At 44.7% G+C, this 23,320-nt stretch overlaps 1 protein-coding gene across 2 annotated transcripts in view; it reads left to right on the top strand.

Annotated features, from left to right (window-relative positions):
• Positions 1-21,632, top strand: part of LOC148511935 (platelet glycoprotein IX-like) — a 31,729-nt gene extending 10,097 nt beyond the window's left edge. For both annotated transcript variants that reach the window (XM_088482484.1, XM_088482485.1), the window contains exon 2: positions 20,724-21,632. In XM_088482484.1, the coding sequence (XP_088338610.1) occupies positions 20,741-21,280 (540 nt within the window). In that variant the 5' untranslated portion in view covers positions 20,724-20,740 and the 3' untranslated portion in view covers positions 21,281-21,632. The remainder of the gene's footprint in view (positions 1-20,723) is intronic.
• The last annotated feature ends 1,688 nt before the right edge of the window (positions 21,633-23,320 follow it).

The raw sequence follows: 23,320 nt of genomic DNA, 5'->3' as shown, positions 1-23,320 counted from the left end.
GCTACTGCGCACACAATTCACAAACACAGAAAATAATTTTTTTTTTGGTTTGGACTGGAGTGTACTTTCGGGGGTTACAGCCCCCTTAACGGTCAAGCCAGCCGGCCCTTTACTTATGACACAGGTGCACGCTTGGCACTACTTTGTTGATGCACGTGCGGCTACTGCGCACACAATTCACAAACACAGAAAATAATTTTTTTTTTGGTTTGGACTGAAGTGTACTTTCGGGGGTTACAGCACCCTTAACGGTCAAGCCAGCCGGCCCTTTACTTATGACACAGGCGCACGCTTGGCACTACTTTGTTGATGCACGTGCGGCTACTGCGCACACAATTCACAAACACAGAAAATAATATTTTTTTTGGTTTGGACTGGAGTGTACTTTCGGGGGTTACAGCACCCTTAACGGTCAAGCCAGCCGGCCCTTTACTTATGACACAGGCGCACGCTTGGCACTACTTTGTTGATGCACGTGCGGCTACTGCGCACACAATTCACAAACACAGAAAATAATTTTTTTTTTGGTTTGGACTGGAGTGTACTTTCGGGGGTTACAGCACCCTTAACGGTCAAGCCAGCCGGCCCTTTACTTATGACACAGGCGCACGCTTGGCACTACTTTGTTGATGCACGTGCGGCTACTGCGCACACAATTCACAAACACAGAAAATAATTTTTTTTTGGTTTGGACTGGAGTGTACTTTCGGGGGTTACAGCACCCTTTAACGGTCAAGCCAGCCGGCCCTTTACTTATGACACAGGCGCACGCTTGGCACTACTTTGTTGATGCACGTGCGGCTACTGCGCACACAATTCACAAACACAGAAAATATATTATTTTTTTAGCACTTGGGGGGAGCGCCCCTGATGGACAGAGCACCCCCTGGACAACACTACAGCTCTCCTTTAGGACTGGGACACTGCACAGGACTTTGGAGTGGACACAGCCCCTATGGAGAACTGACTGCACAACACAGTCCAGCCAGCCCCTATGGACTTTGAAGTAGTGGACACAGCCCCTATTAACAACAGCAGCACAGCACAACACAGCCAGCCCCTATGGACTTTGAAGTAGTGGACAACAGCAGCACTACACTACACTACACTACACAGCCCTAACTCCCACCCTCCCTCTTCACTGTCCACAGCCGAGTGAGAAAATGGCGCCGACGCGGGTACCTTATATAGGATCCAAAACCCGCGAGACTCGGAAGGCGGGATGATGACGTTTTGCCTCGATTTCAGATCCGAGTCAGGCGGGAAAAGTCGAGCCTGACTCGGATCGGACTCGGATCGGGGGGGCTCGGGGGGGTTCGGATTTCAGAAATCCGAACCCGCTCACCCCTAATATAAAGTCAAGAATTAATAAAAAAAGCAATTGGTAGCAGCAATAACCAGCTGATAGCTACCTATCATCATTATTTTCAATCCTTCATTTCTATCCATAAAGGTTTTTAGTCCTATTCATGAGTGTTCTGCAAGTTCTATTTCCACTTATTTAAATTCTAAATACCTATATATATTAGCGAGGGATGCACACTACTACAGTGTATCTACCCATTACAATAAGTTGTATATGAACAGCCAACACCTAATTTTATGTATCTATTCTTTAGAGAACATTTTAGTCCTAGTGATACTGCAGCAAATGTGCTTTTTCTATTCCCAACTAGTGAGGATCCAAGACACTTATAGCCTCTCCCCATCACACATTCCCAGGTAGCGCTTTCTATTAAATACAGCACTTCTCCAGCACTTTCCTGCCTCACAAATAGACAACAGATATAACCTAGCGCCTGCCTCACATATAGACAACAGATATAACCTAGCCCCTGCCTCACATATAGACAACAGATATAACCTAGCACCTGCCTCACATATAGACAACAGATATAACCTAGCGCCTGCCTCACATATAGACAACAGATATAACCTAGCGCCTGCCTGACATATAGACAACAGATATAACCTAGCACCTGCCTCACATATAGACAACAGATATAACCTAGCGCCTGCCTCAACAACTGTGCTGAACACAAATGGTAATATTCTAGCAGCCAACCAGCAACAACACGTGGAGAATGCCTAACTCCACACAAGAAGTACTGCAAAAAGAAATTGGTGTGCTGAGGCACTCAAGAATATTGAAATGCAATACAAAACATTAAGAATAAATATTTATTTGAATATAATAAATACAATATATCTCCCAGGAGTAAATAATAAAAATAATAATAAAAATACAATAAGTAGTTAATCTAAAATCCAGGAGGGAAATATAATCACAATAAACACTTGTTGGTCATAATTAGGGGTGAGCGGGTTCGGATTTCTGAAATCCGAACCCCCCCGAGCCCCCCCGATCCGAGTCCGATCCGAGTCAGGCTCGACTTTTCCCGCCTGACTCGGATCTGAAATCGAGGCAAAACGTCATCATCCCGCCTTCCGAGTCTCGCGGGTTTTGGATCCTATATAAGGTACCCGCGTCGGCGCCATTTTCTCACTCGGCTGTGGACAGTGAAGAGGGAGGGTGGGAGTTAGGGCTGTGTAGTGTAGTGTAGTGTAGTGCTGCTGTTGTCCACTACTTCAAAGTCCATAGGGGCTGGCTGTGTTGTGCTGTGCTGCTGTTGTTAATAGGGGCTGTGTCCACTACTTCAAAGTCCATAGGGGCTGGCTGGACTGTGTTGTGCAGTCAGTTCTCCATAGGGGCTGTGTCCACTCCAAAGTCCTGTGCAGTGTCCCAGTCCTAAAGGAGTGCTGTAGTGTTGTCCAGGGGGTGCTCTGTCCATCAGGGGTGCTCCCCCCAAGTGCTAAAAAAATAATATATTTTCTGTGTTTGTGAATTGTGTGCGCAGTAGCCGCACGTGCATCAACAAAGTAGTGCCAAGCGTGCGCCTGTGTCATAAGTAAAGGGCCGGCTGGCTTGACCGTTAAAGGGTGCTGTAACCCCCGAAAGTACACTCCAGTCCAAACCAAAAAAAAATTATTTTCTGTGTTTGTGAATTGTGTGCACAGTAGCCGCACGTGCATCAACAAAGTAGTGCCAAGCGTGCACCTGTGTCATAAGTAAAGGGCCGGCTGGCTTGACCGTTAAGGGTGCTGTAACCCCCGAAAGTACACTCCAGTCCAAACCAAAAAAAAATTATTTTCTGTGTTTGTGAATTGTGTGCGCAGTAGCCGCACGTGCATCAACAAAGTAGTGCCAAGCGTGCGCCTGTGTCATAAGTAAAGGGCCGGCTGGCTTGACCGTTAAGGGTGCTGTAACCCCCGAAAGTACACTCCAGTCCAAACCAAAAAAAAAATTATTTTCTGTGTTTGTGAATTGTGTGCGCAGTAGCCGCACGTGCATCAACAAAGTAGTGCCAAGCGTGCGCCTGTGTCATAAGTAAAGGGCCGGCTGGCTTGACCGTTAAGGGTGCTGTAACCCCCGAAAGTACACTCCAGTCCAAACCAAAAAAAAATTATTTTCTGTGTTTGTGAATTGTGTGCGCAGTAGCCGCATGTGCATCAACAAAGTAGTGCCAAGCGTGCGCCTGTGTCATAAGTAAAGGGCCGGCTGGCTTGACCGTTAAAGGGTGCTGTAACCCCCGAAAGTACACTCCAGTCCAAACCAAAAAAAAATTATTTTCTGTGTTTGTGAATTGTGTGCGCAGTAGCCGCACGTGCATCAACAAAGTAGTGCCAAGCGTGCGCCTGTGTCATAAGTAAAGGACCAGCTGGCTTGACCGTTAAGGGTGCTGTAACCCCCGAAAGTACACTCCAGTCCAAACCTAAAAAAAAAATATTTTCTGTGTTTGTGAATTGTGTGCGCAGTAGCCGCACGTGCATCAACAAAGTAGTGCCAAGCGTGCGCCTGTGTCATAAGTAAAGGGCCGGCTGGCTTGACCGTTAAGGGTGCTGTAACCCCCGAAAGTACACTCCAGTCCAAACCAAAAAAATGTTTATTTTCTGTGTTTGTGAATTGTGTGCACTGTGGCTGCACGTGCATCAACAAAGGAGCAGCGCCAAGCGTGCGCCTGTGTCCCATAAGTAAAGAGCCGGCTGGCTCATTTCTTAAAGGGTGGTGTAACCCACAAAGTGCACTACTCTCCAGCAAAAATAAAATAATATTTTCTGTGTTTGTGTGCGCTTTAGCCGCACGTATATATATCAATATAACATAAATGGAGGACCAAACTTTCTCCGATAAAAATAAAATAGGGAAAGATCAAGAACCTCTTCCTCCTAGTGCTGTTGCTGCTGCTGGGAGTTGTTCATCATCCCAGAGAGGAAGTAGGAACATCACTACTTTTACTAAACAATTGACCCTCCAACAGTCCCTAGCGATGAGGATGAAGTACGACAGCAGTCATCCTGAAGCAAAACGTATAACTGAGGCCTTGACTGCTATGTTGGTGTTAGACGTGCGTCCGGTATCCGACATTAGTGCAGTGGGATTTAGACAATTGATGGAGGTAGTGTGTCCTCGGTTCCAAATCCCATCTAGATTCCACCTGCATCCTCAAAGCAGCAGCGACAAGCGTGCGTCTGTCTGTTAAAGGGTGGTGACACCCTCAAAGTGTGCTACACAAACAATTAAAATATTGTTCTTTTTTTTTCTGTCTTTGTGAATTGTGTGGGCTGTAGCCGCACCTGCATCCTTAAAGCAGCAGCGACAAGCGTGCGTCTGTCTGTTAAAGGGTGGTGACACCCTCAAAGTGTGCTACACAAACAATTAAAATATTGTTCTTTTTTCTGTCTTTGTGAATTGTGTGGGCTGTAGCCGCACCTGCATCCTTAAAGCAGCAGCGACAAGTGTGCATCTGTCTGTTTAAGGGTGGTGACACCCTCAAAGTGTGCTACACAAACAATTAAAATATTGTTCTTTTTTCTGTCTTTGTGAATTGTGTGGGCTGTAGCCGCACCTGCATCCTTAAAGCAGCAGCGACAAGCGTGCGTCTGTCTGTTAAAGGGTGGTGACACCCTCAAAGTGTGCTACACAAACAATTAAAATATTGTTCTTTTTTTTTTGGTCTTTGTGAAATGTGTGGGCTGTAGCCGCACCTGCATCCTTAAAGCAGCAGCGACAAGCGTGCGTCTGTCTGTTAAAGGGTGGTGACACCCTCAAAGTGTTCTACACAAACAATTAAAATATTGTTCTTTTTTTTTTGGTCTTTGTGAAATGTGTGGGCTGTAGCCGCACCTGCATCCTTAAAGCAGCAGCGACAAGCGTGCGTCTGTCTGTTAAAGGGTGGTGTAACTCTCAAAGTGTTCCAAAAAATAAAAAACTATTTTTTTAATGTGTTTGTGACTTGTGTGCGATGTAGCCACACTTGCATCCTCAAAGCAGCAGCGACAAGCGTGCGTCTGTCTGTTAAAGGGTGGTGACACCCTCAAAGTGTGCTACACAAACAATTAAAATATTGTTCTTTTTTTTTTGGTCTTTGTGAAATGTGTGGGCTGTAGCCACACCTGCATCCTTAAAGCAGCAGCGACAAGCGTGCGTCTGTCTGTTAAAGGGTGGTGACACCCTCAAAGTGTGCTACACAAACAATTAAAATATTGTTCTTTTTTCTGTCTTTGTGAATTGTGTGGGCTGTAGCCGCACCTGCATCCTCAAAGCAGCAGCGACAAGCGTGCGTCTGTCTGTTAAAGGGTGGTGACACCCTCAAAGTGTGCTACACAAACAATTAAAATATTGTTCTTTTTTCTGTCTTTGTGAATTGTGTGGGCTGTAGCCGCACCTGCATCCTTAAAGCAGCAGCGACAAGCGTGCGTCTGTCTGTTAAAGGGTGGTGACACCCTCAAAGTGTGCTACACAAACAATTAAAATATTGTTCTTTTTTTTTGGTCTTTGTGAAATGTGTGGGCTGTAGCCGCACCTGCATCCTTAAAGCAGCAGCGACAAGCGTGCGTCTGTCTGTTAAAGGGTGGTGACACCCTCAAAGTGTTCTACACAAACAATTAAAATATTGTTCTTTTTTTTCAGTCTTTGTGAAATGTGTGGGCTGTAGCCGCACCTGCATCCTTAAAGCAGCAGCGACAAGCGTGCGTCTGTCTGTTAAAGGGTGGTGTAACTCTCAAAGTGTTCCAAAAAATAATAAACTATTTTTTTAATGTGTTTGTGACTTGTGTGCGATGTAGCCACACTTGCATCCTCAAAGCAGCAGCGACAAGCGTGCGTCTGTCTGTTAAAGGGTGGTGACACCCTCAAAGTGTGCTACAGAAACAATTAAAATATTGTTCTTTTTTTTTCTGTCTATGTGAATTGTGTGGGCTGTAGCCGCACCTGCATCCTTAAAGCAGCAGCGACAAGCGTGCGTCTGTCTGTTAAAGGGTGATGACGCCTCAAAGTGTTCTACACAAACAATTAAAATATTGTTCTTTTTTTTTTCGGTCTTTGTGAAATGTGTGGGCTGTAGCCGCACCTGCATCCTTAAAGCAGCAGCGACAAGCGTGCGTCTGTCTGTTAAAGGGTGGTGACACCTCAAAGTGTTCTACACAAACAATTAAAATATTCTTCTTCTTTTTTCTGTCTTTGTGAATTGTGTGGGCTGTAGCCGCACTTGCATCCTCAAAGCAGCAGCGACAAGCGTGCGTCTGTCTGTTAAAGGGTGGTGTAACCCTCAAAGTGTGCTCCACAAACAATAAAAATATTCTTTTTTTTTTTCTGTCTTTGTGAATTGTGTGGGCTGTAGCCGCACTTGAATCCTCAAAGCAGCAGCGACAAGCGTGCGTCTGTCTGTTAAAGGATTACATCGGTGACAGCATCCAAGTAGGCATGTCAGACAGTCCGTACCTGTACTGGCAGGAAAAAGAAGCAATTTGGAGGTCCCTGTACAAACTGGCTCTATTTTACCTGAGTTGCCCCCCCCTCCAGTGTGTACTCCGAAAGAGTGTTTAGTGCAGCCGGGAACCTTGTCAGCGAAAGGCGTAGGAGGTTGCTTCCACAAAATGTGGAGAAGATGATGTTCATAAAATGAATTATCAACTCTTCCAGGGAGACCAGCCTCCAGAACGTACAGAGGGACCTGTGGTTCCAGCAGGGACGAATTAATACTCTGTGAGGATGAGGATGTACACACTGAAGAGGGTGAGGAATCGGTGGATGAGGAGGATGAGGATGACATCTTGCCTCCGTAGAGCCAGTTTGTGCAGGGACACATTAATTGCCAGCTTGTTTTGTGGGGGCCCAAACGAACCAATCATTTCAGCCACAGTTGTGTGGCAGACCCTGGCGCTGAAATGATTGATTTGTTAAAGTGTGCATGTCCTGTTTATACAACATAAGGGTGGGTGGGAGGGCCCAAGGACAATTCCATCTTGCACTTCTTTTTTTTCTTTGCATTATGTACAGTTTGGGGCCTAGTTTTTCTAACTGCCATCCTGTCTGCCACTGCAGTGTCACTCCTAGATGGGTCACGTGTTTGTGCCGCCCACTCGTGTCGCTTAGCATAGTCATCCAGCTACCTCGGTGCAACCTTTTGGACATGAAAACACTATTGTGAGGTGTGAGGTGTTCAGAATAGACTGGAAATGAGTGGAAATTAAGGTTATTGAGGTTAATAATAGCATAGGAGCAGAGAAACCAACAAATTCTGTGATTTTAGCTGTTTTTATGCTTTTTTTAAAAAAAATACAGATCCAAAACACAAAACCCAGAACCCAAAACACGGAAGGGTGGTTTTGGCAAAACCAATCCAGATCCAAAACACGAAGAAAGATCCAGATCCAAAACCAAAACACAAAACACGAAAAGTGGCCGGTGCACACCCCTAGTCATAATGATCCTTATTACAAACGTATACTAGTGTTTCAATCAGCGCCCTTAGGGGGAAAGTGCAATAATATTTCTCTGAAATCGATAAAATGTGTTGCAAGACTTAAATAGACCATCATTAATTAGTTTTCCATAGTAGAAATATAGAAAAAACATTTTGGAGTAAGTTGGAAGATATAATGGGATGTAGTCAGCTGACCGGCGGCTGCGAGGCTGCCGGTCTAAATGGAGACGCTGATAAGTAGCTACACTCTTCTCATCCTCCTACTCTACTACCTGTCCTCTTGATCCTATACCCTCACAAATCAGTAAAGCTCTGTCTCCTGTGCTCATTCCACACTTAACTAAAATCTGTAAACTCTCTTTCTCTACTGGTAACTTTCCATCACTGTTCAAGCATACAGTGATCACTCCCATTTTGAAAAAACAAAATTCTGACCCTAACTCTCTCTCAAATTACCGTCCTATCTCCCAGCTACCTTGCCCCTCCAAGCTACTGGAGAGACTTGCCTACACTCACCTCACACACTTTCTTAATACCCACAACTTATTGGACCCACTTCAGTCAGGATTTCATTCCCAACACTCCACTGAGACAGCACTGACTAAGGTAGTAAATGATCTGTTCACTGCCAAGGCTAAAGGCCATTATTCACTTCTAATTCTTCTAGATCTCTCTGCTGCCTTTGACACTGTTGACCACTCTCTTCTCATACAAACACTACAATCTCTAGGTCTTCAAGACACAGCCCTTTCTTGGTTCTCATCCTACCTATCTAATCGCTCTTTCACTGTTCGCTTTTCTGATTCTACCTCCACTTTGCTACCTCTATCAGTTGGAGTACCACAAGGCTCAGTATTAGGTCCTAGGCTATTCTCAATATATACCACCTCTCTTGGCAAACTAATCAGCTCTTTTGGTTTTCAGTATCATCTGTATGCGGACGATATTCAAATTTACCGATCCTCCCCAAATTTGTCACCATCTGTGCTGGTCCGTGTCACTGAATGTCTCTCTGCCATTTCATCTTGGATGTCATCTCGCCACCTCAAACTTAATATATCCAAAACAGAATTAATTATATTTCCACCGGCCAATAGTAGTTATCAACCTAATATCTCTATTACATTTGACAACTCAACAATCAACCCCACCCCACAAGCTTTCTGCATAGGTGTCATCCTTGACTCTGAACTGTCTTTTGTTCCCCACATTCAATCTGTCTCTAAATCCTGTTACATACATCTAAAAAACATAGCCAAAATTTGACCACATCTTACGCAAGACACTGCAAAATCTCTAATACACGCACTCATTATTTCCCGCATTGACTATTGCAATAGTCTCCTTATTGGTCTTCCCAAAAACAGGCTCTCCCCACTACAATCCATTTTGAATGCAGCTGCAAGGTTGATCTTTCTCACCAAACGTTCAGTATCTGCTGATCCACTCTGTCAGTCCCTTCATTGGCTGCCGGTCTTCTACCGTATTCAATTTAATACTTACACTCACACATAAAGCTATTAACCATACCACACCAACATACATCTCTTCACTTATCTCAAAATATCTTCCAACCCGACATCTTCGCTCTGCACAAGATCTGCGTCTCTCATCCCCACACATTACTTATTCCCATGCACGGTTACAGGACTTTTTTCAGGCTGCGCCCACCCTGTGGAATGCCCTCCCATGCCCTCCCAGTTAGTGGAGTTAGCCTTAGGTTTTGGGGGGGAGGTTATGGTTAGGCAATGCAAGAGGAGAGGGTTGGCGTCAGGCACCACTGGGGGGGGGTTAGGTTTAGGCACTAAGGGGGAAGGGTTAGGTTTAGGCACGAAGGAGGGGGACATAGGTTCAGGAACTAATGGGGAGGGTTAGGGTGCGGGGTGGGAAGGGTTAGGGTTAGGCTACCAGAGGGGAGGGTTAGGGGGGAGAGTAAGTATACTTACCTGACCTCTGGGCCTGATTCAGAGCCGAACGCTCTGACCAGAGCGCTCGCTCTGAATTGGGGCCCTCCTCCCTAAAAATGGAGCGGCCTCTTGGATGCTCGCATAGCTGTGGGTTACCACCCACAGCTTATGCGAGTGTCCATGATGATGGTCGCGATGGTCAAGACCATCGCGACCATCGGGCTTGCGACGAGACCCTGCGGTAGGGTCTCGCTGCCGCAAGCCCAGGAGTCAGAGCCAAAATCACTCCCACTGACATCACTACTGATGTCAGTGGGGCCGGACCCAGACGGTAGGCGTTCCCATGGGAACGCCTCCGTCTGGCAGCCACGCCCCCGGCACGCCCACCAAAGGGGGCGTGCTGTCAGTCACCATCGACAACACGCCCCCTTTGGTGCGAGACCCCGAGCGATGTATTCCTCGTCGCTCGCCGGGGCGTCGCGCATGCGCACGACGGAGCTCCCTCCTTCGTGTGCATGCGCATTCGGGCACCATCGACCCACTTGCGAGCGTCCTTCGCCCGTGAGCGGGTCTGAATCAGGCCCTCTGTCAGGATACCAACCATCGGGATGCCGCTGTCGGTATTCTGACAAGAGGCATCCCGACAGCCGGCATTACATAATGATTCCGATATAATTACAGTCCGGTAACTATGGATCCTGTACTCATTTTTGCCTCACCATGGATCAGTTTGTATTAGTGTAGCCTATTGTTATCCTCTGATTTTTTTTTTCACAATCTTTATCCTTTTGCATTTTCCTTTGCCTTGTTCCTTGTCAACTATTTTCAGACCTAGCTCAGGGCCTGTGGCAGCAGTAAGGGCTGCTGTGGCTATAGTTATATAGCACAAGATGTGCTTTGTCTACTAGATCATTCTTTTTTTCATTAAAAGGTTAATTTCAGGACACTAACATTATTTATCAATACATTAACAATCCCCAACTAGTAGATCCACCACACAGTCTCACAGTCCAAAGCCTCAATTCCCTCCTGTTTAGTAAACAAAAGAAATGATGAAGCAGATGGTCTGCCCTGAACAGCTGCATTAAGGCCACTCAGTGTAGGTTATGTACTTACATTGCTCTCGGTTCTTATGGCTTGAGAAATGACTGTCAGTTCGGTGAGTAGGCATTAAACCACAGGGGCATATTAAGTGAGGAGGGAGCCCGTGTGCAGTCTCCGTGCAGGCTCCTACTCTCTAGCTGGCGGCACAAGCGAGGTGACTCTGGCAATGTGCCAGAGTCTACTGTGCAGGTCTCCAGGAAAATGTCACGACAACCTTTTTCCCTGCTACTATTCTACCAGGAAAATGTCAGCTGCACCATTTTCAAGGTAATTTGTGCAGCGCATGTGACTTTGGAGAAGTATTAAAAAATATGGGTGCAGGGTGTGCGGTGTAGACTCCACTGGACCCAGGTGCCAGTGTGCACTGCATACCCCACAACCATTATAGATACACCACTGCTGAACCGTAAATTTCCCAGATATTGGACCACTGTGCAGTCTCCGTCCAGGCTCCTACTCTCTAGCTGGCGGCACAAGCGAGTAGTATCGATTCCTACCTATCTATACACTGTAAAAATGTCGCTATTTAGCGTATGAGTCGCACAAGAAATAATTGCTTTCAGACTTTGATTGTGGTTCCAAAGCACAAAAAGATATTATTCAACAAAAAGCAGATGGTTACACGCTGTGATCTAAATACAATTAGTGCAAACAAATTATACAGTCACAAGGTACAGTCATTACATACGCATGTGCTCTGGATCCAGATCCCGGCATCAAAGATGAGACCTCTGTCAACAGCAAAGAAAAGGTGACTGCCATCTAGTTTCAGAGAGCCTGCATATATGCCCTTACAGAGATAGGCAATAATTTGCAGACACATGTTGCAATTTCCTCACCAATGGAACCGGAAATCTGCAAATACACAGTAGTTTAGAATGACACCAAACAAGGTCTGTTTATCATGTACTAGTCCTCAGATATCAAATAATATGTATTCCACAACATTGCTGATAATGAATAAAACCTTAAATATTAACCTTAATACTAGGGAACCTCTTTATGTAAGTGTGCAGTGTGTAAGTGTAAGGATATTGCTTATAGTCGCTAAATAACGTTGTGCGTCTACGTGTTTGTGAAGTACACCGTGGCACGTGTTTTGCAGGGTTCGTCATATTATATGTTTCAGTAAATGTATGAAACTGTATAATGAGGACTTTTAACCTGGGGCAGTTGCGGACGCACAACGCTAATAATCAGAACAGCATCGTATGCGGGGTATCGTACAGTCACTACTATGCGTGTTGTGTTCACAGTGCAACTGTGCGTCTTGTATATTATACAGTGGGCCTGATTCAGAGCCGGACGCTATTTGCGCTCGCTCGTTCAGAAAAAGAGGCTGGCTATTTAAATTGACCGTTCGCTCTTTGCGGTCTGTTGACGCCTCTATGTCTGAACGAGCATACAAAACATGCGGTCGTTATTTAGAAAAAAACGCCCCCTGGCCGCTCGCATCATACGTCATCTCCGCTATTTATTTGATTAATCGAGTACATCGAAAGGTGTATGAACTGCTCGCTATTCTTGTGGTTGCATTTTCCTACCGCAATCATGCGAGCAGTTTAGGCTAAAAGACACCCAACTGACGTGGTCGATGACGCTGCTTTGTTAATTATGCACACCCTTAAAACGCCCGTTTTGACCTTTTGGCACGCCTGCGTTCTGATCTCCACTCCCCGTTTTCAAGCACCTTCCCCTGTTACCACCCACAAACGCCTCACTCTGTCACTCAAATTAGCAGACATTCGCTATTTTTTGCGAGCACACGATTTTCGACCGCACTGACTGGTTCGCGCATGCGTACTAAAACCCATACGCATGCGCAGATGTGCGAACATCGCTCGGAGCGAACGAGCGGCCGCTTACGAGCAGCTCTGAATGAGGTCCTGTATGTATAATTTCCCAGATATTGGACCACTGTGCAGTGGCATAACTAAGGGGAGGGTCGAGCAGGGCATGTGCCCTGGCCGTGGTCCAGGACAGTGATTTCACTACACAGAAGCAAACACACTGCCACAGGTGCCGGGTAGTACACTTATACTACCCGGCGGCTGTGAATCTAATTAAGTAGCCAATAAGAGTCATACAGCTGGGCTGGAGCTCACTCATTAGCTTCGCCTTACGTCTTTCATAGTGGGTGATGGGAGAGATGTCATGACATCTCTCTCATAGTGCCGAGCGGGAGGACGGAGGAGCGGATGGCGGTGGGAGCAGGAGTCAGGTAAGTGTTAGGGATTTTTTTGTGTGTCTTTGTATTATATATGTAAGGGGCACTGCATAGGGGGGCAACTACTGCACTGTATAGGGGGGAACCACTACTGGGGGCACTGTATAAGGGCTACTACTGGGGGCATTGATTAAGGGGCACTACTAGGGGCACTGAATAAGGGGCACTACTACAGGGGCACTGCATGAGGGGCACTGCTACTGGGGACATTGCATAAGGGGCGCTACTACAGTGGGCATTGCAAGAGCGGCACTACTACTGGGGGCATTAAGGTGCATATGGAATGGAGAGGAATGTTCCCAGAGTGACGATAAACGGTGATGTCATGTTGATACGGCCCCAATTTTCAATGACCACGCCCACTTTTTTGCCGTTCGCCTAAAGCACGTGCATACTCTGGGAGGGGGAGCTACATTTTTTTACTTGCCTTGGGCTCCAAATACCCTAGTTACGCCACTGCCACTGTGGTTCTATTAGTTGGAGAATGGGTATTATTATTCAAATGTTTTAATTATCTGGGCTTCTCATTTAAATTGTTACTAGTTTTTCACATTCTATATATATATAGTGTGCTGAAGCTGCCTGTCTCAGAGTGTTGTACATTTCTAGACCTGTACTTAAAATATTTATTTCTGATACAAAATTAACTAAAACTAAGTTTTATGCCAACAGCAGTAAGAAAACAGACTTTTTTTCTATAAATATGTTATATCATATTTGCCTTATCAAATTTTCATCTTTTAATTTCACGCCCCATAAATTTAACTGCCATCTTTGCCTCTTAGAATGTTATCAGCTTTGGAAAATAGCCATGTACTGTACAAGCAAAAATGTGACAATTAAAATGCCTCTTCATTGGATTTCTATGATAGATTCCCTAAAAGAAGAACCATGAGCCCAGATAGCAATTAATATCCATCTAAACATGTGTAAGTCAAAGATGGTTAATTGTTACAGAGTTTTAAAGGCGGAAGAAAGTTCTAAGTTTTATGTTTAATTATAAACATACTCACACCCCATACAACTATCCACACCCCATACAGCTATCCACACCCCATACAACTATCCACACCCCATACAACTATCAACAGATAATTATCGCCCTCATTCAGACCCACTCGCGAGCGGCTGTCCGCTCGCAAGTGGGTCGATGGTCCCCACTGCTCATGCGCACGACGCAGGGAGCTCCGTCGTGCGCATGCGCGAGACCCGACGAGCGAAGGACTTTCCGTCGCTCGGAGTGTCTCACCAAAGGGGGCGTGCTGTCGATGGTGAGTGACAGCACGCCCCCTTTGGTGGGCGTGCCGGGAGCGTGCCTGCCAGACGGAGGCGTTCCCAAAGGAACGCCTACCGTCTGAAGCCGGCCCCACTGACATCACTAGTGATGTCAGTGGGAGTGCTTTTGGCTCTGATAGAGCCAAAATCACTCCTGGCCTTGCGGTTGAAAAACCCAACCGCAGGCTTTTGCTCGCAGTTTCGATGGTCGCGATGGTCAAGACCATCGCGACCATCATCCTGCACACTCGTATATGCTGTGGGTGGTGACCCACAGCTATACGAGCATCCAGGAGGACGCTCCATATTAATGGAGGTGGGCCCTGATTCAGAGCGAGCGCTCTGGTCAGAGCGTCCGGCTCTGAATCAGGGCCTATGTTCTTATTAATTTACTCAACATTGGGAAGGATCTTCTAGAAAACAGGTTCTCAAACTCGGTCCTCAGGACCCCAATCAGTGCATGTTTTCCAGGTCTCTTCACAGAATCACAAGTGAAATAATTAGTGCCCCCTGTGGATCTTTAAAAATGTGTCAGTGAGTAATGAATACACTTGTGCACCTCCTGTGCACCTGGAAAATGTGACCTGTGTGAGGTCCTGAGGACCGAGTTTGAGAATCACTGTTCTAGAAGAAGCTGAAATAATAGAATATACCAGACTTTGGGCCTGATTCAGAGGTGTACACAATGCCGATATTTACACAGTAGAGCGATTATCATCTGGCTGCGCATGTGTCACTCTCGCACTGTGCACGCGCCAAGGTAACTTAGCGGTGTCGCTCGCAGTAAGAATTTCTTTGCAAAGTGATTGACAGTCAGGGACCATTTGGGGGTGATTTGGGGATTGGCAGCAATAACGCAGGAGTGTTTGTGTTATATGTCAGCCAACAACTACCATACTGTATGCAGAAACCATGTCACCAGTGTCTCAGTTCCCGCAGCTATTCTGCATGACCATAGGGTTACTCAGATGTGTGATTATATAAGTATCTGCGATCACCGCTATGTGTTGTACGCACTTGCTTGAACCTGTGAAGCTGCTAGTGGGAGTCCCAATAAATTTCCAGGCAGCTACAGCATTAGCATACAGTACTTTCGCACAGCCGCTGCTTACCGCATTAGCATACAGTACTTTCGCACAGCCGCTGCTTACAGCATTAGCATACAGTACTTTCGCACAGCCGCTGCATACAGCATTAGCATACAGTATTTTCGCACAGCCGCTGCTTACAGCATTAACATACAGTACTTTCGCACAGCCGCTGCATACAGCATTAGCATACAGTACTTTCGCACAGCCGCTGCATACAGCATTAGCATACAGTACTTTCGCACAGCCGCTGCTTACAGCATTAACATACAGTACTTTCGCACAGCCGCTGCATACAGCATTAGCATACAGTACTTTCGCACAGTCGCTGCATGCATCATTAGCATACAGTACTTTTGCACAGCCGCTGCTTACAGCATTAGCATACAGTACTTTCGCACAGCCGCTGCATACAGCATTAGCATACAGTACTTTCGCACAGACGCTGCATAGAGCATTAGCATACAGTACTTTCGCACAGCCGCTACTTACAGCATTAGCATACAGTACTTTCGCACAGCCGCTGCTTACAGCATTAGCATACAGTAATTTCACACAGCCGCTACTTACAGCATTAGCATACAGTATTTTCGCACAGCCGCTGCTTACAGCATTAGCATACAGTACTTTCGCACAGCCGCTGCTTATAGCATTAGCATACAGTACTTTCGCACAGCCGCTACTTACAGCATTAGCATACAGTACTTTCGCACAGCCGCTACTTACAGCATTAGCATACAGTACTTTCGCACAGCCGCTGCTTACAGCATTAGCATACAGTAATTTCACACAGCCGCTGCTTACAGCATTAGCATACAGTACTTTCGCACAGCCGCTGCTTATAGCATTAGCATACAGTACTTTCGCACAGCCGCTACTTACAGCATTAGCATACAGTACTTTCGCACAGCCGCTACTTACAGCATTAGCATACAGTACTTTCGCACAGCCGCTGCTTACAGCATTAGCATACAGTAATTTCACACAGCCGCTGCTTAAAGCATTAGCATACAGTATTTTCGCACAGCCGCTGCTTACAGCATTAGCATACAGTACTTTCGCACAGCCGCTGCTTACAGCATTAACATACAGTAATTTCACACAGCCGCTACTTACAGCATTAGCATACAGTATTTTCGCACAGCCGCTGCTTACAGCATTAGCAGACAGTACTTTCGCACAGCCGCTGCTTACAGCATTAGCATACAGTACTTTCGCACAGCCGCTACTTACAGCATTAGCATACAGTACTTTCGCACAGCCGCTACTTACAGCATTAGCATACAGTACTTTCGCACAGCCGCTACTTACAGCATTAGCATACAGTACTTTCGCACAGCCGCTGCTTACAGCATTAGCATACAGTAATTTCACACAGCCGCTACTTACAGCATTAGCATACAGTATTTTCGCACAGCCGCTGCTTACAGCATTAGCATACAGTAATTTCACACAGCCGCTACTTACAGCATTAACATACAGTACTTTCGCACAGCCACTGCTTACAGCATTAACATACAGTACTTTCGCACAGCCGCTGCATACAGCATTAGCATACAGTACTTTTGCATAGCCGCTGCTTACAGCATTAGCATACAGTACTTTCGCACAGCCGCTGCATACAGCATTAGCATACAGTACTTTCGCACAGACGCTGCATAGAGCATTAGCATACAGTACTTTCGCACAGCCGCTACTTACAGCATTAGCATACAGTATTTTCGCACAGCCGCTGCTTACAGCATTAGCATACAGTAATTTCACACAGCCGCTACTTACAGCATTAGCATACAGTATTTTCGCACAGCCGCTGCCTACAGCATTAGCATACAGTACTTTCGCACAGCTGCTGCTTACAGCATTAGCATACAGTACTTTCGCACAGCCGCTACTTACAGCATTAGCATACAGTACTTTCGCACAGCCGCTACTTACAGCATTAGCATACAGTACTTTCGCACAGCCGCTACTTACAGCATTAGCATACAGTACTTTCGCACAGCCGCTGCTTACAGCATTAGCATACAGTAATTTCACACAGCCGCTACTTACAGCATTAGCATACAGTATTTTCGCACAGCCGCTGCTTACAGCATTAGCATACAGTAATTTCACACAGCCGCTACTTACAGCATTAGCATACAGTACTTTCGCACAGCCGCTACTTACAGCATTAGCATACAGTACTTTCGCACAGCCGCAGCTTACAGCATTAACATACAGTACTTTCGCACAGCCGCTGCATACAGCATTAGCATACAGTACTTTTGCATAGCCGCTGCTTACAGCATTAGCATACAGTACTTTCGCACAGCCGCTGCATACAGCATTAGCATACAGTACTTTCGCACAGACGCTGCATAGAGCATTAGCATACAGTACTTTCGCACAGCCGCTACTTACAGCATTAGCATACAGTATTTTCGCACAGCCGCTGCTTACAGCATTAGCATACAGTAATTTCACACAGCCGCTACTTACAGCATTAGCATACAGTATTTTCGCACAGCCGCTGCCTACAGCATTAGCATACAGTACTTTCATACAGCCGCTGCTTACAGCAGTAGCATACAGTAATTTCACACAGCCGCTGCTTACAGCTTTAGCATACAGTATTTTCGCACAGTCGCTGCTTACAGCATTAGCATACAGTACTTTCGCACAGCCGCTACTTACAGCATTAGCATACAGTACTTTCGCACAGCCGCTACTTACAGCATTAGCATACAGTACTTTCGCACAGCCGCTACTTACAGCATTAGCATACAGTACTTTCGCATAGCCGCTGCTTACAGCTGCGAATGCGTTAGTGTACATCTCTGAATCAGGCCTATTGTCCAAGGAGAAAAAGATTTTATGCATTATAAGAAGGTTTATTAACCCTTTCACTGCTGAGGTTTTTCGCACCCTATGCTGAGCCTATTTTTCCACATTTCTGCCCTTCGCATTCATCAGGATCAGTCATTTTTATATGCAGTACCCAACCCAGAGAAATAATACCTTGTTTTTTTTTTCTAGAAGAACTTGCATTTTCAGAGAATACCATTGTAGCCTGCAGCCAGGTCCATAGGTGGGCCTGGCTGCAGGTCTGTCTGGGACAGCTCTTGTAACCAAACGACATTATAGTGGCTAATTTGATCATGAGAAATACCTATCACAAGCTGATTTATATGTGTTGATCTTATGTTTATATACTAGTTAACATTGTAATTAGATTGTCATTTATAATCCCACTCCCGGGAGTATTTTATTAAGTGTTGTATATTGTACATTTGGTATGCTTACCTTTTTACAGATAAACAGTCAATAAAATAAGTCCTCAAAAGAGAAAATACGATATCTTGAATCAGTTGATGTGCTGACATAAATTTATTTGACTGATTCAAGATATCGTATTTTCTCTTTTGAGGACTTATTTTATTGACTGTTTATCTGTTTCTATATATTCTTAAAGATTATTCAACATCATTACAGTTAATGTGTAGCGCTCTCTTTTGACCTTGTCCTAAAGATATATACATATGTATATACATAGGGACAATTAACACTTTTTAACCGAATGTAACTTCATTCAGAAAATGTTGAATGCCTTTGTCCAAAGAAGAGCTTTATATTTTACATTTTGTTAAAAAGTGTAAATTTCCCTTATGTATGGAATATTCCCTATATTAGGAGACTTTTGGAGCACCTTGTGGGTGTATAAATATAAGTTTATGTGATTTTAGCAGCCATAAAAAGCACCTCAGCTACCCTCTCTTTCTTAAGGGTATATTCAATCGGGCGGCGAGAAAAGCAAAAATCCAGCACATGTGAGGTTTTTCCTGCAGGATTTTTGCTATTCAATTAGGAGCGGATTTTTTCCTTTTTTGAGCCCTGGGAGCTTTTTATTCTCGCACCTCCAGAGTAAATCTGATTTTTGTCTAAAATCATTAAGTTTAGGTAAAATCAGCAGGACTTGCTCTGGGACCCCGGCGGCTCCACCACCCCATGTGAGGACTAATTAAGCAATTAGTTGCTTACCTTCTGCAGCGCTGTCTTCTGCATCCAGCGTCAGAAGCCGGGTCTTCTATAGCAGGGTGAGTATGTGTATGAGTGTTTGTTAGTGTTTGTAAGTGTGTGTGTGTATTAGTGTTGTGCGTGTGTGACCCCGATGTGTGTGCCCCCCCAGTGTCTATGTGCCCCCCGTAATGGGTGCTGGGAGAACTACTTTTCTCAGCAGCCCTTGCTCCGCCCACGAGCCCCTGGAGCCTCCCAGCAGCTCCCGGGACTCCCAGCAGCCCCCTCTCCAGTGAGAAGATGGAGGGGAGGCCACCGGGAGCCGCGGAGACCATCGTAGACCCCCGGACAGGTAAGTGTAGAATTATTTTTCTTTTTTTTTCACGCGGCACAGGGTTTTCAGAGCTGAAACCCCGTGCCGCGTGAAAAAATAAGACCACTTTTTTTTAATTGGATACAACGGGCATCGGGAGCACGCATACCTGCAGTAATCCAAAATTGGGCACGAGGGACGCAAGGTTTTTTCCTCGCTAAACCTCGTGCTCAATTGATTATGCCCTTTACACTTTAAAGATTTAGAAGAGAAATTAAGAAGAAATTATATATCCATGCCGTAATGATTGCTGAGCCTCTTTGGGCTGGTCACATTCCAACATCAATCACTATTTCTGCAGTACCTACACAAATACCTTATTTTTATTTTCAAAAGACTGAATTTCCACTAATTACCATCAGTTGCTAATTTCCCTTCACAATACAAGCCAATCTACATAAAAAGATAAATAAAAGTGTTTTTTTTAATTTTTAATAAAGAATCGCAAAACTAAATGCAAACATGTTTATTTTTTTTAAGCGCCAGCTTTCTAAAATAGCAAAAATCCAGATTCTAAATGTAGGTTTTTATAATAAAATCTACAGTTGAAAATAATAATGCATTTTATTGTGATGTATTTGCATGAAATGCGTAAACCATGGAGGAAAAATAGAGAAGCCAACAAGGCATAGCAATTTAGTAAGTAGACATTGTTTATTGATACCAGGGTGCAGGAGATGGATCTTGCAATCCATAGTTTTTGGACTTCTCAATGCTTTCTGTAGTACAGGGTGTTTTTGTATCATGAGTACATAAAAATTTCTACTAAAAGGTTGATTGTTTGAAAGAGGAGACGCCCCTCTATCATACAAGGGTTCCCTAAGTATATAGGTGCCAGGATAAGGAAGAGTGGGTACATTAAGTGCCTTCCCCATCTTTCGACTTTACTAGTATTTCTGCAGTGTAGTTTGATATCGTCTGATTATACAGGTGATCATCATAATTTTGCACTAAGGTCTACAATTCACTTTGATCTTCTAATTTCAGGATGGCAGCTACTACAAATGTTAGTTCTTCTTGGACTTTGGTTCCTGACAGTTGCTGTGGAAGGTGATTGCCCAGTAAAATGTAAATGTACCAACTTGACTGGGAAGGCATTAAAGGTGGACTGCAATCTTAGGAATCTGAAGGACATCCCATCCTTCCCTGAAGAAACAGAAGAATTGTATTTGCAGGAGAACCTACTCACAACAGTCCCTGCCGGAGCCTTTGACAACTTGGTAAACTTAAAAAAGTTAAACTTATCCTCCAACCCACTGCATTGTGACTGCAAGATCTGGTACTTAACTATATGGCTTGCTGATGGAGGCATGGACACAATTAGCGGGATAAAGTGTATCTCACCATCTTCATTGTATGGGAAGCAAGTGAGCCAGTTATCAGGAAAACAAATCACTTCTTGCTCCAGGCCCTCAAGACTCTGTTCAGACTTTCTATTTAATGATGCTTTTCTTTATACTTTACTTTTAGTTTTGTTCTTTGTTATGATATTATGCTTGAAAACTTTTAAAATGATGAAATTTGAAATCAGTAAGAGAAAATGACATGAAATATGGAATATATAAAATCTAATTCATATATGCATTCCTGAAATCTCCCCAGAATACCTGTAATTGTGAAATGTGTTGATTAAAAATATTCTTGGGCACAGATACAAGGAGATGTACTGTATACAGGTTGAGTCTCCCATATCCAAATATTCTGAAATACGGAATATTCCGAAATACGGAATTATTTTGTCATGACTGAGATAATGAAACCTTTGATTTTTTATGGTTCAATGTACACAAACTTTGTCTAGGGCACAAATTATTAAAACTATTGTATAAAATTACCTTCAGGCTATGTGTATAAGGTGTATATGAAACATTAATGAATTTAATTTCTGTACACAAACTTTGCCTGAGCCACAAAATTATTGAAAATATTGTATAAAATGACCTGCAGGCTGTGTGTATAAGGTGTATATAACACATACATGCATTCTGTGTGTATATTGGGGTCCCATTCCCAAGATATCTCATTATGATATGCAAATATTCCAAAATACGGAATATTCCGTTATCCAAAATACCCCTGGTCCCAATCATTTTGGATATGGGAGACTCAACCTGTACAAGCACACGGCTGTGTTTTGTGGGAAAGGTTATTTTAGTCCATTTGCTCATTTACATATCAGAACACTTCAAACTGATAAGGAGAAAATAAAATATTATGCATTCCGTTCGTTCCGCGGCTGTGATCACATTTACCTTCACAATAAATAGTAATGTGGAAACTGATTTGAAAATAATGTATTGACATGAACTATGTAGAAGATGGAAAGAAATTATCATATTAAGATTTAACAAAATATTGACAGTTGGGGATATACTGTATACTGTATACAGCTTTAGAGATGCCATACTTGGGAATTTGCAAATTGTGCAATCTACCATCTAGGTACTTAAATACCAATACAACTATAGCCTACACCTTTGGCGATTGTTGTTTGTTTGGGTTGGGTATGAAATACCTGCAGTCGGGATGCCTGCTGTGAAAATGTAGACAGCGACATCCTGATGCTCGGTATCCTGACAGGGATTGGGTAAGTATACTAACCCGTTCCCTTTCTCCCACAAACCCTACCCATCCCGCACCCTAACCATCCCTGTTAGTGCCTAAACCTAACCTAACCCCCTTGGTGCCTAAACCTAACCATTCCTCATTAATGCCTAACCCTAACCCCCCAGTGGTGCCTAACCCTAACCTCCCCCCACAGCCTAACCCTAAACCACCTGTGGTGCCTAAACCTAACCCTCTCCCCACCGCGATTAACAGCTAAGATGCCCCGATGTAAGTTCGTTTGGGATGGTGGCTGTCGAGATTCTGGCATTGGGATATAGATTGGCGTTGTGATATCGAGGCCTATCTTTAGTCCTGGGTCGGGCTTCCAATGCCGTGATTTTGACGGCCGGCATCCCGTTCACCGGCATACTAACTACATTCCATTTGTTTTTGCTACAGCTATCACATAGAGACCTAGGGGTATATTCATGTTGCAGTGAAACACCCTTTATCAGTGATAACAGGGTTTTTCACTGCTTCACCCAATTCAGAGAAGGGTTTACCGTGGAGAAAACTCAGATTTCTCCAGTTGTGCCCGATTAGGGTACATATCGCTTACCCATACATATAGTAGTATTGGGAGAGCGATTCATAGTAGGACAGCTCAGCTTCTGTGTCACTTCTAAAAAATAAAGTGTCATCTCAGGATGGCGTAATGATGACCCTGCTGATGTGAGAAGAGCAGCAAAAACGTCTGTCTTCTAGCCAGTGGCGTCCCTCCCTGCGGTGTCACCCGGGGTGGGATGCTGAAAAAGGGCATGGCCTCGTGAGACAAGGCGTTACCTTGCAGGATGTGGGCGTGGCCTTATGGGCCGAACCTCCGTGGTCCCGTTCTTCTTACCGGTGGGGGAAGTCGGATGTGCAGGAGGGGAGGTGCGGACTTCCTTGTGGTTGCAGTGCTGACTCCCTCACAATGTCAGGAACCGAGTGCTGCACTTAATACTACAGTGCAGAATCTGGCTCCTGTCACTGAGGGG

Source organism: Taudactylus pleione, unplaced genomic scaffold (assembly GCF_031769625.1).
Source record: "Taudactylus pleione unplaced genomic scaffold, aTauple2 ptg000289l, whole genome shotgun sequence".
Classification (NCBI taxonomy): Eukaryota; Metazoa; Chordata; class Amphibia; order Anura; family Myobatrachidae; genus Taudactylus; species Taudactylus pleione.
This window is presented reverse-complemented; position numbering and strand designations above follow the sequence as displayed.